The 16,886-nt window shown below is 42.6% G+C and overlaps 1 protein-coding gene across 1 annotated transcript in view; it reads left to right on the top strand.

Annotated features, from left to right (window-relative positions):
- The window catches only part of HHLA1 (HHLA1 neighbor of OC90), a 38,837-nt gene extending 21,951 nt beyond the window's left edge, over window positions 1-16,886 (top strand). Inside the window, exons 11-16 of the mRNA XM_008983251.5 lie at window positions 1,246-1,491; window positions 3,672-3,740; window positions 4,111-4,185; window positions 8,700-8,853; window positions 13,847-13,929; window positions 15,504-16,886. Of these exons, the coding sequence (XP_008981499.2) occupies window positions 1,246-1,491; window positions 3,672-3,740; window positions 4,111-4,185; window positions 8,700-8,853; window positions 13,847-13,929; window positions 15,504-15,547 (671 nt within the window). The 3' untranslated portion in view covers window positions 15,548-16,886. The remainder of the gene's footprint in view (window positions 1-1,245; window positions 1,492-3,671; window positions 3,741-4,110; window positions 4,186-8,699; window positions 8,854-13,846; window positions 13,930-15,503) is intronic.

Raw genomic sequence — 16,886 nt, forward strand, 5'->3', positions numbered from 1 at the left:
AGAGGAAAATAAATCAACTCCATTTAATAGAAAAACAGAGTTACTGAAAAAAATCAGCACAATAGCTGGCATCAGGACAATTATACAAAATTAGAAAACTTTCCAGGGTAATATGACAAAAAGATGTTATTTCTAGTGGCAAGAAAAAAAATCATAAAATACCTACCTATAATCCTACACGTAGAAGTGCTGGTTTTAAACAAAGAAAACTGCAAAATTTTAATGAGAGTAATTCAGGAATATTTAAACAATTGACCATGTTCTTGTGGAGAAATCTGAGTATTTTAAAGAAAGCAACTGTCGCCAGCTGAAGTTATAAATGTAAAATTCTTCAATAGAATTTGTTTTTGTAAAACTGTAAAAAACTGACTTTAATTTCTACTATGGGAATAAACAGGTAAGAACATCCAACAATTTTTTAAAAGACCAGTGAGGGAAGATATTTCTTTTTTATTTTTTAGAGGGGAAGTCTTGCCCTGTTGCCCAGGCTGGAGTGCAGTGGCTCTATCTCAGCTCACTGCAGGCTCCACTATCCAGGTTCAAGCAATTCTCCTGCCTCAGCTGTCCAAGTAGCTGGGATTACAAGCACCCACCACCATGCCTGGTTATTTTTTTGTACTTTAGTAGAGATGGGGCTTCACCATGTTTGCCAGGCTGGTCTCGAACTCCTGACCTCAAGTGATCTGCCTGCTTTAGCCTCCCAAAGTGCTGGGATTCCAGGCATGACCAAGGATTTGTCTTAACTAATAACAACCCTGTTATGTTGGAGGGCAGGTGTTATGATTAATACTAGTATCCTCATTTTCATGAGGAAGCTAAAAAGAGTTAAGTAATTGCCCCAAAGTTCATGGAGGAGACAGAGGCACAACTAATCCATTTGAATTGCTTCACCTCAGACCCCACAATCTTTCCACTACGTCATGTGATTAGCAATGTATTACATAAATTTCAGAGACAGCCAACTGACCCCCAAACACAATGCCTGGAGGTCCTAGAGATTTGGAGGGGTGTGAGTGTGTGTATGTGTGTGGGGGTGGGGGGGTGTTTATTGGTGCTAAGGAAAACAGAGCTTAGTTTGGTCCATTTATTTCAGTTCAGTGTAAAGTTTAAGCCCCTGGATTATCTGTATTACACATGCACATTGTGTTTGCCTTTTGATAATGTTTCAATGTCTCAGCAATTTTATATCTGAATGGAAGTGGTCAAGCATGTCAACTCCCTGTTACTATCACTTTGAATGTGCAGCTACCAGGAGGGTGGCCAGAACTCAGTGGGTGACAGCTGACAGACAGACATGGGCTTCCATATCGTCTGTGCCCTGGACTCAGACCACTGGTGAGAAAAAACCTGGAGGGTACCCTTGGGAAACTCATTCTTCCCCACCGACTACTGCAGAGGCGGAGGAAACCATGAACACTACAAGCCTTTTGGTGCCTCCTGCTGCGATAATGGCCACACCTGGCAACCCATCCCAGTCCAGCTCTACCTGGGGTAAGAGAGGATGCTCACTTCTACCTCTCCTATTTTAAATTCAACTCAGCATTGTCTGTTTTGAAAACCTTTCTAAATTTTTGAAATACAACACACATACAGAAAACTAAGAAAACGTAAGCAGTATAATTAATGATCATGAAGCAAACTCTTCCTTCTTCTTTCCTCTGCACTAGCTCTTTCTTCCCATCTGTAGATGAATGAAAGCTCCCGCTTAACAGATCCCCAGTTTCTCTCTCTTTTATGTCATCCCACTCCCCAATTTCTCTTCCTTTTCCCTGTTTCATTGTCCACTAAACAAGTGACCCTTAGAAGTAAACATTGTCCACTCAAGGCAGTTCAAACTACCTTTTTGCCTGGTATTAATACACATTCACATGACCACATTAATTACATATACATTACGTACATGCAATGTAACACAACATATACCTTAGTTACATATATAAATAGTACACCTACATTAAAATAGGCTCAAAAATCTCAATTGCACAAACCGTTCTGGGAATGCTATTTTGATAGCTTCAATTACATAAACATCTGATGCAATTGCATGAGTGTCAGAGGGTTAGGCATTGTGTTTAGGAAAAAATTAAAGTAAGTGTGTTTCAGTTTAGCCTGCTGGACTGCAACAGCCAGCACAGCTCTGGGACTATGAGTGCTGGTCTCTATACATTACAGCTGTGTTGAAACCTTGCCCTCCCACTTTGTGTCCTTAGGGAATTTTCTTCAACTGAGTCCTGGAACTTTCAGAATTGTTGGGATAATTAAAATAGGTGGTGTCAGTGCAGCGCATAGCAGCTGGGAAGCACTTAATAAATGGCAACTCTTACTAACCTGTCCCATCCTACCCACAGTGGGTTATTGCCACCAGCCTCGGGAGACACATTTTGGAAAGGGTAGTGGCCAACAGGATGCCTTTCAGAGGAGAACATGCGTCTGCTCTTGGCCTCAGTCCCTTTCAGGACTAATTTGCTGAAATTCTGTAGAGAAGCAAACTCTGTATTTGGGTGTGGCTAAGGCCGCTCAGCTTCTAGAACTGCATAGAAACACACCAGGACAGCAAGCATCAATAGGTGTCTTCTGTCTTGGGGACTTACAGTCCAATGCCTGAAAGGAAGTCAAAAGACTGTCCTGACCCATCCTAAGAAAATAACAGGATTGCCTCATGGAGTTCTCTCACCTTCCTGTCATCACCTGTGTGCAAATGTGTCACACTGTCCACCTCTGGTGCTAACACAGCACCGGGAGTGGAAGTGTGTTGAATCGGACACTGTAACACTCACAGTCCTAGCAGGGGCACTTAATAAGTAACAAGCAGTATGACAACTAGGATGGATGGAACCAGGTGCTGTGCCCTGCCTGCTGCTCAGCCTCACCTCACCCCTCTACCTTCCTCCTCTAGACTGCAGACACAGCACACTGCTTACTGCTCACGTCTCCAGGTCTTTATATATGCACTTTGCTGTGCCTACAAAGCCCACTTTTTTCTAGAACTGCTGTGCTGCTTGACTCAGAGTAGATGTCACCTGCCCCAGCTGAACTGGGTGTCTCACCTGTGCCTCGGCTGTTTCTCAGCCTCACCTCTTTCCTTCCACTATGAGGGAACTTGCCTGCTTGAGCTTCTGTCTCACTCATATCCTACAAGGAGACTATTGCTGGTTTCGCCAGAGTCCAGAATCTTAACAGCAACGATTAAGTCCTGAAGTGACCCTTAAACTAAGGCTTCATGAACCTGATATAAACATTCTTGAACTGAGCACATACTTGCTCATGAAAATGACAGGCAATTTATCGGGGGTGGGATGGAGCAAGGTGTACACCAAGACTCAGAGGAATGAGAAGCAACTCATTTTTTCTTTGCCCAGGAGCACCCACATTGGACAGCACCATTGCTCTCCCATGCAGGGTCACCATACCTTGCCAATGTTATCTGGTTTCCAATGGCACCCATCACGCTGTATCACAGCCATGACGGGATTTTCCCATTTCCTCTTCCACACTGGGAGCACCTCCATTGTGGGTTCTGTTTCTTATTCATCTCTGCTTCTTAAAGCCCTGCCTGGTACCTGGCTTAACCAACATTCATTGGGTGGGGCAGGATTGGTGGCCCTGGTCCTCTTCTCCCTCAGGGCCCTCTAGAAGAGATGCAGGCTCACCTCTCTCTCATCTCATCCCAGGAGCATTCACCCATGGCACACAGACTGCGAATCCAACCAAGGCAACAGCCCCCAAAGATCCACAGACAGGTGAGAACGCACTGTCGGAAAGAGAAACTCAGTACGGGAGTGGAGGTCCAAGTGCAGGGGATGGGAGGGGCGGGAAGCTTGGGCACAAGGGCACAGTGGGACTGGGTACCAGTAAGCAATCTAAGCAGGTTATTCTGCTTTATTGTTTCCAGCAGAAAAAGAGTCAGAAGAACTGGTTCATAAGCATTGCCTTGCTGCTAAATTGCCGTGTGGTCTTTCATAAATCACTTCCCTTTTTTTTTTTTTAGCTGTCAGTTCCCTATAGCTTTCAAGAACGCTGCATCTTTAAGATGTTATGAGTTTCTCGCTGTGTGTATCACCCAAGGTAATTCCATTTTGACTTCAGTAAGGCCATTCTTACCCTTTGTAGGTGATCTCCCTGCAGGGTGGCCATTCACCCCTGGGGAAGAGCCAGTCCTGGTCCCAAGACCCCATCAAGTTTCAAGTAAGTGCCAGTGCCCAGTCACTACTACTGCTTGTGTTTATTTTGAGCAAGGTCGTGTAGTAGAATAAAGAGAGATGTTGTTTGGTAAATTTAGAGTCAAACTGCTGGGATTTAAATCTTAGCTCAGCTGTTTACTGGTGAGGTTGCCTCCACTACTCAACTTCCAGGATTCAGTTTCCTCAACTGTAAAGCAAGAATAATTGCAATTTTTGTGGGCACTAAAAACGCCTGTTTTTTTTTTTTTTTTCTTTCTGACAGAGTTTTGCATTAAGTAAGATAATGTGTGTGGAAGTGGTTTGGAAGAATAGTACTCTGTAGAACTTAATTCAATTGACTTTTATCGAGTGAATGTCTATTGAGCAGCATGCTGGGCACTTTGCAAATAGAAGCTGCTCTTACAATGAGCAGCATTGTGAGCAATGAAGGAGGAAGGAATGAAAAAAGGTGACTCCAAAATGCAGCCTTGCCTGCTTGGTGCGATGCCCTGTTGTTCTGTTAAGGGATACCCTCCCCTTTCCACCCTGCACAGTTAATTCTTACGGATCTAGAAAAAAAACCATTTCCTGAGTCTGTAGCTCGGTTTTCAGGAGTCCTGACAGAGGCTGAGGACTTGAGCTGCTGTGTTTTTGCCGCATTTTTCCAGATTTTGGACATCTCACTCTCCTCTTTTCTGCAGAGCCAGTTTCCATAAGAAAGAAATGGACACAATGTGAGGGCTTCAAAGCTGCCTGAGTCCTCAGGCTCCTCCCACTCCTGAATACCTTTGTATACCAGTTCCTGGACCATCCAGGCATATGTCAACAGGGCATCATTAAACTGCTGGAGCCTGCCCCGTCTCCTTTTTCATGTCACCTCAGATCTGCCCAGCCTTACTCTCAGCCTGCCATGAAAGATGAATGAACCTTTCAGACACAAAGATGTGATTATGCTACTAAGGAAATTATATCTCTTTTCTCCCAGTTCTAAAGAAACAGGGTGGTGCAGATGGAGGCAGCCGTGAGATTGAGTTTTAGAAAATGGGTTGACTATGTCTATATCTATGACTATATCCATGGCTGTATCTATATCTGTATCTGTATTCACGTATCTATAGCTATCTGTATAGCCGTATCTATCTATCATCTATCTTGTTAGCTCTATCTACTTTTTTTTATCTAATAGGCATTTACCATGTCTATCTATCTATTAATCTACCCATTCATCTGTCATCTATCTAATAGATATTTATCCAAGCTACCTATCCATCCATCCTTTAATCAACCCACCTATCTATCATCTGCCTAGTTATCTTTCTATCTTTATTTCTTAACTTCCATATCATAGACATTCACCTATGCGTCTACCATCCGTCTATCTACCTATGTAATGAAAAATATAATTGTAAGTTAAAGGAGTTCTGGCATTTCTCAGTAACTTATTCTGCTCATCCAGAAAAAAAAAATCATGCCACAAAGTATTTGGCATCCACTCATTCATCCATTTAATAAATATTCATTGAGCTCCTACTGTACTTCTAGGCACTAAGTATGCTAGACCTATTTTTACTTTCTCTTCACAGTAATTCTGCAAGAGAGGTAATATCTCATTAAGGAATTATGGTAAATTCTACATATAAAAGGAGACTGTATTTTGACCCCAGATCTGATTTCAAACCTTGTGTTCATTCCATACCTCTGTGTCACCTTTCCCAAGATGCGCCATATGTAAAAAACAAAAACTACAATTGAAAGAAAAAAGTGGTAGATTCTTGAGAGATGCAGCAACTGCTATGTATAGCCAAAGAGGAAGAAATTACCTTCAGGTGAGGGGATTGTTCAAGAGTTTACCAACTGACTATGTGGCATCTGAACAAGGTGCTTTCTAAGCAAAGGCAAAGCTTAAGCAAAGACTCTTAAATGGACCGATGTTTGCCAGGGACTGGGGCTAGAACTCTGGTGCTGAAAGTGAGGATAGTGTGGAATGAGGCTAGACAGGCGGCCAAGAGTGAGATTAACAGGGCTTTGTCACCATGTCAAGGAGTGTAGACTTCTGAGGCAACTGAGAGTAATATGATCAGATTTGTGTTACAGAAATGTTTCTCTGACTACAGAATTAGGAGGAGTGGGAGAGGCTGGGAGCAGGGAAACTTGCGAGGTGATGGTGACTGGAAAGTGGAGCTGACTGTGTGGTTAAGAGAGACTTGGATGCTATTTAGGAGATAGAACCAAGAGGATGCAGTGATGGTGGAGTGAGCACAGAAGGGAACCAAAAATCATGCCCAAGTTTGAGCAACTAAGTGGATCTCCCAAGTGTCAGTTCCTGAGTTGGAGAAGCTTGGACGGGATGGGGTGGGGAAAGGGACATGGAAATCAAGCCTTGAGAATGTTAATTACATTAAGTAGTGAAGCGTGATGGTTATGAGCACAGGCTCCAGAGTCAGATCTGGCTAGAGTCACCCCCTGTTGCATGACTGATCCAACTGCAGAATCACTCAGACCCTCTGTATCCTCTTCTGTATATTTCTGATACAAGATTTGTGAGAATTAGAATAAATAATATATGCAAATATCTTAGGAGAGTGCCTGATACACAGTAGGTGCATAATAATTGATAGAGGAAAAAATCGTTACACATTGATGGAAATTGGTCAGTGTTCTGGAGGGTTTAATGTTCTGGTTAACTCAGAATAAAATATTTTCTTTCTACCTTTTTAAAAAGTCTTCTGCTAACATTATGAGCACCATCTCCACTGCAATAAATATATTACTGGTCAGATGTGGTGTCTCACACCTATAATTCCAGCACTTTGGGAGGCTTAGGTGAGAGGATCACTTGAGCCCAGGAGTTTGAAATCAGCCTGGGCAACATAGCAAGACCCCATCTCTACAAAAAGTAAAAAATGAAAATAAGTAATTACTGCTAGATTATAATTTTGAAAATGTTAAAACATGACAGAAAAAAATATTAAATGAATACATGTCAACATGTCAAAGATATTATTGAACTAATTAAGTAATGAGGAAACCAGAAAGATGTAAAGATGGTTCAATGTAGAAGTTGAGGGAAAAAGATTTATGTAATCAGGCAAAGGAATAAGGAATTCTCAAGTGAATTGATATCACACAGCAGTAAACTCTTTTTTTTTTTTTTTACTGGACAAAAATCAATTGCACCTCTACCAGACAAAATTCATTTATATGGCTATGGACAGAAATCATTTGCATCACTCTTAGACAAGAATTATTTATATTGCTATCAGTTAACATCTACCCTTTGACAGCTATAAAATCACCCATCCAATAGAAAGTCAATTAGTGGTGCACAATCCTTTTTTCCCAGACTGTCCCCAGACAGTCTGCTAGACAGTAACCAAAACTGCATTAAAAGCATGCTCAGTAATCCTTTTTGCCTATTCCAGGTTTTAGATAATTTTTCCTGATAGAGAATAGTGAATCTCTGTTGGAAGACTATTAGTAATATTGTAATACAACTTTCCAGTTCCTAAAAGTAAGCTCTGTGAGAGAAAGGCCCTTTTTCTTCTTAACCAATGTTGTAGCTCTAGTGGCTGTCATCAGTGCCTAGCATGTAGTGGAGCTCAATAAATATTTAATAAATAAATAACAATAATAATTACTGTTGTTTATTGTTCACTTTATGCCAACAACTTTGCAATATGCTCTGTATATATTGTCTCATTTAATCCACCCAGTCATCCTATATCAGAGGGTTGGGTCTTCCTATTTTCCATGTAAGGAAATGTAGGTGTAGCTATAGGAAGCTATCTGAACCTCAGGAGATTCCAAGGAGTTGGAATTTTTGTTAAAAATGATCTAGTCTTTCCTTATTTTATCTTTGGACTTCCTTCTCCTAAAAGCTGCAAATTAAACACTAAAAATCTTGTTCATGGAAACATAATTAACTTTCACTTGATGGAAACAGGGAACTCACAAACACAGAGCCAGACTCTCCAGTGACCCACAGTCTCATCTTTCAACCTACCCTTCCTTCTCTCCTCCTTGCACACACATGCACATGCACACACATGCTCACATGCAAGCAAATATATATCCATATGTTCTCAGATGCACGCACATACACACACACACATGTACCCTGTGCACACACAGACATATACATACCTCACACCCCTGTCCTCCAATTTTTCTCCAATCCCCCTCAGCAAGTCACCCCTTTACATCATTCAGAGTCATTGCATGCTCTGTCCCTTACACCAGAAATGCCCTCCACCTGATGCATTTCTGTTCAACTTCCTAGATCCCTGTTTAATATTTGCTTCTCAGTGAAACTATGTCTGTCTTCCTCCCGGAACTTCATCACCACCTTCTTTCCACCTGTCTCTTAAAGCTTTCACAGTAGCTTTATTGGGTAATGGTGAGGAGTTCTATGTTTACCTGTCTGTCTCAGAGCTACCTGAGATCAAGATAAAACCATATTCACCTGGTGCAGGGCTTAACAAAGAGAAGGTGCTTGCTAAACCCTTACTGATTTGATTGCTCTGGGACTGCATCTTCTAGGGTGTCCTCAGCCACTCTTCAAGGTGGGAGCCATGGCAGCTGCTCCTCTCACCCTGGCTATCCAGAGGCTCAACCCATGTCTGATGGAGCTGTGTCACTTCTTTCAGCAATGCCTCTGCATGAGCCAGAGGAGTCCCAGGACAGAGGACATGAGGTAACCTGGCCCAGTGGCTTCTTTTCACATCCAACATTTATAGTTTTCTTATTCTATGTGGCTTTTCTGTAGGCCACAAGGCAGTGAGTCAGGCAATAAGCAATTCACAGACAGGTGGCAGGGGGTCCCTCAGGGAAAGCAGCTCTCCAGTGAGTCCTCTACTAGACAGTCACATCCTTGAGATTCATGATGGAATCTCATTCATTGCTGGTCCCCAGAACCAAGTGCAGTGCCTGACACAACAAGTATAATTGAGTTTAGTTGAATTGAAGTTAAGTTTAGTTGAATTGGAGTTGTGATGAGTTGACCTGTGTTGAGTTGAGGTGAGTTAAGTTGGATTGTGTTGAGTTTAGATTACTTGAGCTCTGTTGAGTTGTCTTGTGTTGAGTTGACTTGTGTCATGTCAAGTGGAATTATGGCAGAGGATCTTGAGTGGTTCTTTAACCCAAATGCCCTCAGCCTGGTGAGATTTGCTAGGAGAGAGTAAATAGAAGATATGTCTATCTAAATTCCAGTTCCTTCATAAATCCCTACCAATAATCCACCAGCAAAATAAGTTGAAAAACTTAAATTAGAAAGCAGACCCTGTTTCATATTAATAAGGTCTAGCCATGGACATTTTCTGTCCTACAATGCTGACATACTGTTCTTTCTTCTGAGATTTATTGTTGGCTGTAAACCCAGAACTAAATAACATAGGTGAATACTCCAGCTCCAGTGGTCTGGGTACCAATGTCCTGTGTCTTTAATGTTATTTTGAAAGACTACTCTCAGGATCCATCAGTTTTTAAAATTTCTGCCTCTGAGTCTCAAGCCCAGGTGGGCAGCCAATTCCCACCACCCCTTTCCAGCTGTAATCTTTGATCCCTTGTCAGTAAGGACATTTCCTCCTTCACAGAGAGCATTAAGCAAGACCTGTAGACCCACAGTCCAGGCTTACTCGAAAGAAAATTTTCACAACAGTACTTTCTGTATTGTCTAAAATAAGCCCACTTTAGAAGATCGTTTACTCACTAACTGAACTAACAACGTGTATTGAGTCACTGCTATATATCTGTGATGCTCTGTGCTAAGCCATGGGGATCTAGAGATGAATCAGAAAGAGCCTCAGAAACTGAGGCTTTCATAGTTGGAAGGAAGAAATGGTCATAAACACAAATTAGAATATGGTGTTATAGGTAATAGAACCAAGTCATGCACCCAGGCAGAAACCTGTTAATCATATCCCCTTGGAAAATATCACGTTTGAAAACGTTCGTATTGTAGATCATGGCTGAATGAATACATGAAAAAGGCATACATTTTCAGACAGAAGTTTGAGTTTCAGTTTAGAGCAATGAAGCACCTGTTTGCCTGGGTTTGTCCCTTCTTTTCTGTGCATTTTCACTGAATAGTAAATTTTTTCACAAACTCATGCACTGAGTATAGGCCAAGAATATTAGAGTTGGGCAGGTGGCATTATTCAGTATGTTTGTTGAACATAGCCTTTGCAATTAGAAAAAAACATGAGTGGGAAAGTTGGCAATGCAAAAAGACAAATTTCAAAGCAGTTGACGAGCGCTCTAGCAGACCTGAATAACATGCTGTCAGATCCCAGGTGAAATAACTAACAGGGCTGTGTGGAGGAATAGGAGTTTTCCAGGCAAAAGAAATAGCATCTGCAAAGAAGGAGTTACAGGCAGCCTGGAGCATCTGAGGGCCACTGAGGCGTTCAATGTGGCTGCAGCAAAGATGGGAGACCAAGTCTCTGGCATGTCCGTATTCAGGACTACCTTGCCTTTTAAGTACCTGGGTCACCTATTATATGCTCTCTTTGACTTTCAATGTAGTGCTCCATCTGTCCCTCTTCCAAGCTTTCTACTCCCTCCTTGTTCAGAATAAATGCAACATACAGAATTCTTGAAATTCAGCCCTCTAAATACTGTCCATTTTTAAACCGAGAAACCCTAAACTCCCATTCTCTTCACATCATCTCCCTCCCAAGGGTCATCTCTTGAAACCTTTCCTTTTTAGGACCCCCAGCACCATTCTTGGGGCACACCCCTTTAAGGATGGCAAAGCCCTGGTGACTTATAAACTTTGCTACCTCAGGCCTGAGTCTAGTGTCAATGGCTTCTTCTCCATTCAGGCTGCTGCTGACTCCACAGTGCGTGCAGCAGCTCTGGTCTGGGGCAAGGGGCTGGTGTAATCATGGATGCATCAACACTGGTTTCAGCTCATCCTCTCCATGGTATTGCAGCTGATGTCTGCCCTGAAGAACTGAAGACAAACAAAATAGGCCACCTTAGCAACTGATTTTCTTCTGAGACCATCTAGCCTGTTCTGCAAGGAAACGCCTCCTCCGGTCCATGTGAGGAATACCTATTCTTGTTATGAATAGGACTTTGACTCCATTCCCTGCAAAATAATAACCATGATCATGTATCTATTGTTCATTCACCTCACAATACTTGTAGAGGATGCCTCTGCCAGAGAGCTTGGGGAAAGCACATATCATGTTTAAATAGTTTCTCTCCTAATCAGTCATAGAGGTAAGAAATTCCCATTCATCCCGAAAGCCATGTACTCTGTCAAAGGGAATTCAGGCACAGATGGCAGCTTTTTGGCTTGTGAAGGTACGGGTCATGTTTCTGTGGTTGCTGCCACTTACATCCTGGCCTCACATTTTGCAGTTTCACAGAGCACCTTAGTTTGGATGATGTTGTCCGAAAGCAGATCATGCTCCAAGGTTGCTTGATATCCTCTATCACAGAAGCTTTCTAAGAAGTTTTGTTGCTCTTACTAGAAAGTATGACTTGAAGATTATTATACTAACTAAGAAGGAATGGGATTAGACCATAGCACCAAGGCCCCTAAAGCTAGTAGGTAGCTCAGTTTGCTACAGAGAGGGCAAGGCTTGAAGCCAGGTAGGCCTGGGTTTAAATTTAGTCTCTGCCACTTTTACTAGCTATGTGGTCTTGGGCTAGCCATTTAATCTCTGAACCTCAGTTTGTTCATCTACAAAATGGGTACAATCCTGCCTACAGTCTAGGCCACATGTTGCAGAACTCCAGGAGCACCATTCATATAAGAGGGCAACAGCATTCTTACTTACACTGACAGGGTTGTTAGAACAAAATGAAATGATATGTCTAATTGTTCCTGCATGGTACCTGGAACGCTGCACGCTGTGGTTGCTGATGAAGACACTGTTGTGATCGCTGTCTTGTCCACTCCGGCAGCGATGTGAATCCCATTGCTGGCACTGTGTGTGCTAACCACGTATCTAGTGTCCATGTCCGCTGTTGAGTTGGCCACACTGTTGTGATCGCTGTCTTGCCCACTCCGGCAGCGATGTGAATGCCATCGCTGGCACTGTGTGTGCTAACCACTTATCTAGTGTCCATGTCTGCTGTTGAGTTGGCCAACCTTGACATCCTGTCTCTGGAACTTTTGAAAGGTCTCCTTAAGAGTACAGGTTTGCAGCCTCACAAAAAGCATCCTGGGTGTGTCCACCACTTGCTTCTTCACTCTTGTATCCATTTCTTGCCCTTTCTCTAGTTGGCTCTTTAATGAAAGAGGCTAACTTTCCCAGTACCTTGTCAGCCGGATTCCTGTGAGTTCATCCCGTAGAAGATACTGAGAGGAGATTGGAGGGCAGTAGATGGGAGAAGTTAGGGAATTTCTCCCCCTCTCTTTCTGCTGTGTGCAATATTTCCAGGAGTGGTTCTGTCTCCTCTGTGGTTCCAGCTTCCACAAGGAATCCTCATGACAGCCTCAGCTCTGTGGTCCCAGCTGCCACCAGAGGCCATTGCCTTCTATGCTCTGGCCACAGTACTTCCTTAGTCTGTCCCTCCAGGCCCAGCAAGTGCCTATAGCTGCTAATACGGAGTTACCTCACCTTCCCCTGCTGGTTCTTTCAGCCTTTCATGACTGATTCACAGTATTAAAGTCCCTCTATAGAATCACCAGGTTCTGTTTTCCTGGCAGGGTCCTGACTCAGATATTGATCTTATTGCCTACCGGAATGGCATAAAGTGGGCTACCTGGGTTAAAATCCAACACTACCACCAGAAAGCAATGTATCCTTGGGTGAGGTATTTAATCTTTGTGCCTCAGTTTCCTCAGCTTTGCACTTTCCTATAAATTGGGGGTGATAGCCCTTGGAAAATCTCTACCACAAGCTTGACTTGAGCAATTAGTTGCAAAACTCTCTAGAGTATGCTAGAATCACAGAATGATAGAGGTGGAAGAGAAATTAGAGAATGTTTAGCCCATCCTCCTCATATATCAGATGAGGGATTGAAAGAGAAGTGAATTTCCAGAGTCATACAATGAGCTAGTGACACAGCCTGCACTGAAAACTCTTTTTCCTGTTAATTGGGTGAGTGATCTTTTCACCACCGCCCTTTGATGCGGCTCCTGCTGCCCCGACCAAGAACAGAATGTTACTTTGCAAAGTGTTGGCTGCACTGGTAATGGCAGCAGCACTCCACTTTCTCTCTCTTCATCTCCCACTAAAATAAGTTAGTAAACAAACAAATTTCACCATTTGTTGAGCACATCTTGTGTGCTGGGTACTGTTCAGGAACTTTACATATGCTATATTATCCCCATGTAAGATATCCTTACATCTGGTTATCTGTCTATTACATATGTTATCTATCTGTTATCCTCAACCACCTGTGAATATAGGTTCTATCATTGCCTTTCATTTATATATGAGAAAACTCAAGTCCAGAGAATTCAGTTATCAGCTTGAAGTCATGCATCCTAGCACATAGTGGGGCAAGGGCCAAAAATAAGTCTTGCTGGCCCCAAAGTCTGAACTTCTTCCTACCCAGCCTTCTTTCCTATCTCTCCCCTGACACCCCTTAAAGATGGACAGAGGGTTCCTTGCTGTGAATAATTGGCCACATAGTTCATGTTTATGTGTTTACTTTTAAAACTCTGGCTGTCTTCTAATAGCCATCACAGGATAGTTATTGCTCCCCACTGTGATTTAAATCTTTAGATACTGTCTTGAATACTATTCCTGGTTTCTGAAGAATGCAACATACATCTGTCAGAGGGTGAAAAGGGTGTCCCACTCACACAGTAAGTACACAGCTTGATTATGTTGTAACTTTGCAGCGAACGCATTATACCAAAGGATTATGTAACTCTGAGTGATCTCCAGAGGTCCTGGGGATGCTGTAGCTCATCTAGTACTCATTAATTTGGGACAAAGACCATCGAGGATTTTTCTTATTTTCTTTAAGCTAACAGCTTGATGTTTACAATAAGGTCTAGGGAAAAACACAGCAGGAGTCAGCCTGACCAAGCGTTCGTTGTTGCTCTCTGCAAGAACTCAGAAAAATCTCTTAGCCACAGAGCTCCCATGTAAGCTAAAAAGACAAATAAAAATAAAACAAAGTAATACCCACATACAAATGCTGAAATTCTTGACCAAAGGAAAAACGTATACAACTAATTCACGCAAGAGAAGGCGGCATGAAGTACTAGAATTTGTGTCTCAATATGGCACCTCTCTCCTTGTCCTGGAAGCTTCAAAGCTTCATTTACTCCCAGATATTCCAGGTATCAGCATGTTTTTTCTCTCACCTCTGCAAACAAAGTCCCAAAACTAACAGTCTGGCCATCTCATCATGCCATCTACCTGAACTACCTCAAGGGATTCCAGTCTTCTAAATATCATGGAACCACATTAAATTGTGTAGAGAATCCCTTCTTACTATAAACCAAATATAATCTGTGTGCTCACAGGGCTCAGTCTTGGCAATGTTTTACATTGGTGAACAAACAAAACTGTGTAACAACCCAATCTTTCCATGTGGGTCCTGAAGAACACCAGCTGGGATCCTTGGGGTCCATGTCACACTTCTTAGAATCTCTTCTTATTCTTTCTGCCCTCCACTATTTCTCACTTCTCACAAGCCATCATCTTAAAGCCTCTCTTTACATTTTGTTTTTCAACTTATCACTCAGTAGCTGTCCTAAAATCAGACTCTCTGGCTCTTCTCTGTTTCCATTTACCTATTCTGCTTAATTTGCTTTCCTTCTGCCTCTTTTACTTTTTTCTTTCCCAAACACAGGGTCCTTATTTCTTATGCAAGTCCACCATCCCGCATTTCCTGTATTCTCTTTCTACCATCACCTTTGTCCTCCATTAAACAACAAAAAAATATAGGCATTAAGAGTAGGAGTGGGGAGGGGGTCAGAAACCAAAGGTAGAAATCCCTTTGTCTGGTGCGGGGAGAGGAAATGGGAAATCTTGCAAACACATAATTCAATAGATCTTTTGTCCTTGCTGCATTAAAATCTCTATGCTCACAACATATTGCATTTACTGAGCAGCTTATTAATGAGTTTAAATTAGCCTCATGCAAACTGTGGAGATGCATTAGATACAGCTGGGTATTGGAAACGAGCAGTGGGCAGTGAGTGGATAAATAGGAGCTGTCCTCACTAGACTTCGCTGCTGACAGCAATGGAGTCTTGCACAAGTCCTTTCCACCACCTGAGGCTCACTGTAATGACCCCTGTCCAGTGCACTGCCCCACACTTGCTTTCTGGAAGAGCCTAGACCCTTGCTGGTGCCATCAGGGTTTAATTTGTGTCTCTGTAGTGTTTATGTCTCAGTACCTTGAGTTCCTTCTTTTTTTTTTCAGCCTTAAAGCAAAAATGCCTTGAGAATATCTGCAAGTCTGTGTGAGACCTTGAAAATAACACTAAGACAAAACAATAACTTCAGGGGCTATGCCATCATCCTGGCTCTTCTCCCAGTTGGGCTATACTTGAAGAATTCACCCAGGCTCCAGATAGATCATCAATTAATTGAAAATGATTATTCTTGGAAGTAGCATTTTCTTTCCTCTCCTGTGAATCTGTGTAAAACATTGAAGGTAGAAGGTTTCATTTTAGAGGCCTTACAATTAATACAGTAACGCCGAACTCCCTGCCTGCTTCAAAGTCATGGAAATCTAGTGTTCATGCTCAAGAAACTCCTGCAATGCTTGAGGCAATCCTGTCAATTAAAAAACCGGGGACTCATGGACACACTAGCCTGCACAAACCAATTCAGCCACGGAGACTCTGGCACAATACCTGAGGTGACTTAAACTTGAGACTCTTTAAGACAACAAAAGCATTTAAGATGGAATTCATACTTTAGAGAGATTCACATATACTGTTTCTATACAGTTAAGTAAAACATGTACAACCAATCAGATTCACCATTATATGGGATCTACATAATCTTCCAAGGCCCCGAAAGTAGGCAATAATGAAACCTTTATCGTTAGGGGGAGGTTTAGAGAGTTGTTTTCATTGACATCTTGTCTTGATGTCTTGATGTCTGTGTGTCCCACTGGGTTCAATGATTCACTAGTAGAACTCAGAGGGCAGGAAAACTATTATATGCACATTTAACATTTATTACAGCAAAAGGCTGCAGATGAAAATAAGCAAAGGTAAAAGGCACCTCTAGGGAGCGTCTACAAGAGCCCAGGCACAAGCTTCCAGTGGGTTTGCACAGCCAGCATCGAATCCTCCCAGCAACAATGCTTAACAACACATATATAGTATTGTGAGCCGGGAAAGCTCCTCCAAGCCTTGGTGTCCAGGGGATCTTTGGGGGTATGGAGTAGGTATGCAGCCTTCATGGTCTGCATGGCTGAACTTAGTTATGGTCTCCAGTCCCTCTAGAGATCAAGCTGATACTGCATAACCTAAGGCCCCACCATAAATCACATTGTTAACATAAACTATCTGTCGTGACACAAAGGCCCGGGTACACAGAGACACTCATCATGCAGGATATTCCAAGGGTTCAGAGGGGATTCCCCAGGAGCAGGTCAAGGACCAGACATTTCTTTGGAAGGTGCAAGGTTTGAGCTCCCTGCGGAGCCAATCTTCTACTGCATCCCCACATACTGAGGTGCCCCCTTCATGGTATCAGGTACCTTTTTCACTATGTCCAGGTTTGCGATTGCTCCAGTATCTCTGTAAATGCTGAGTCTCCATGCAGAGTATGTGTGCTCTCTCCAGCAGCC

The sequence above is a fragment of the Callithrix jacchus genome, chromosome 16, assembly GCF_049354715.1.
Source record: "Callithrix jacchus isolate 240 chromosome 16, calJac240_pri, whole genome shotgun sequence".
Lineage (NCBI taxonomy): Eukaryota > Metazoa > Chordata > Mammalia > Primates > Cebidae > Callithrix > Callithrix jacchus.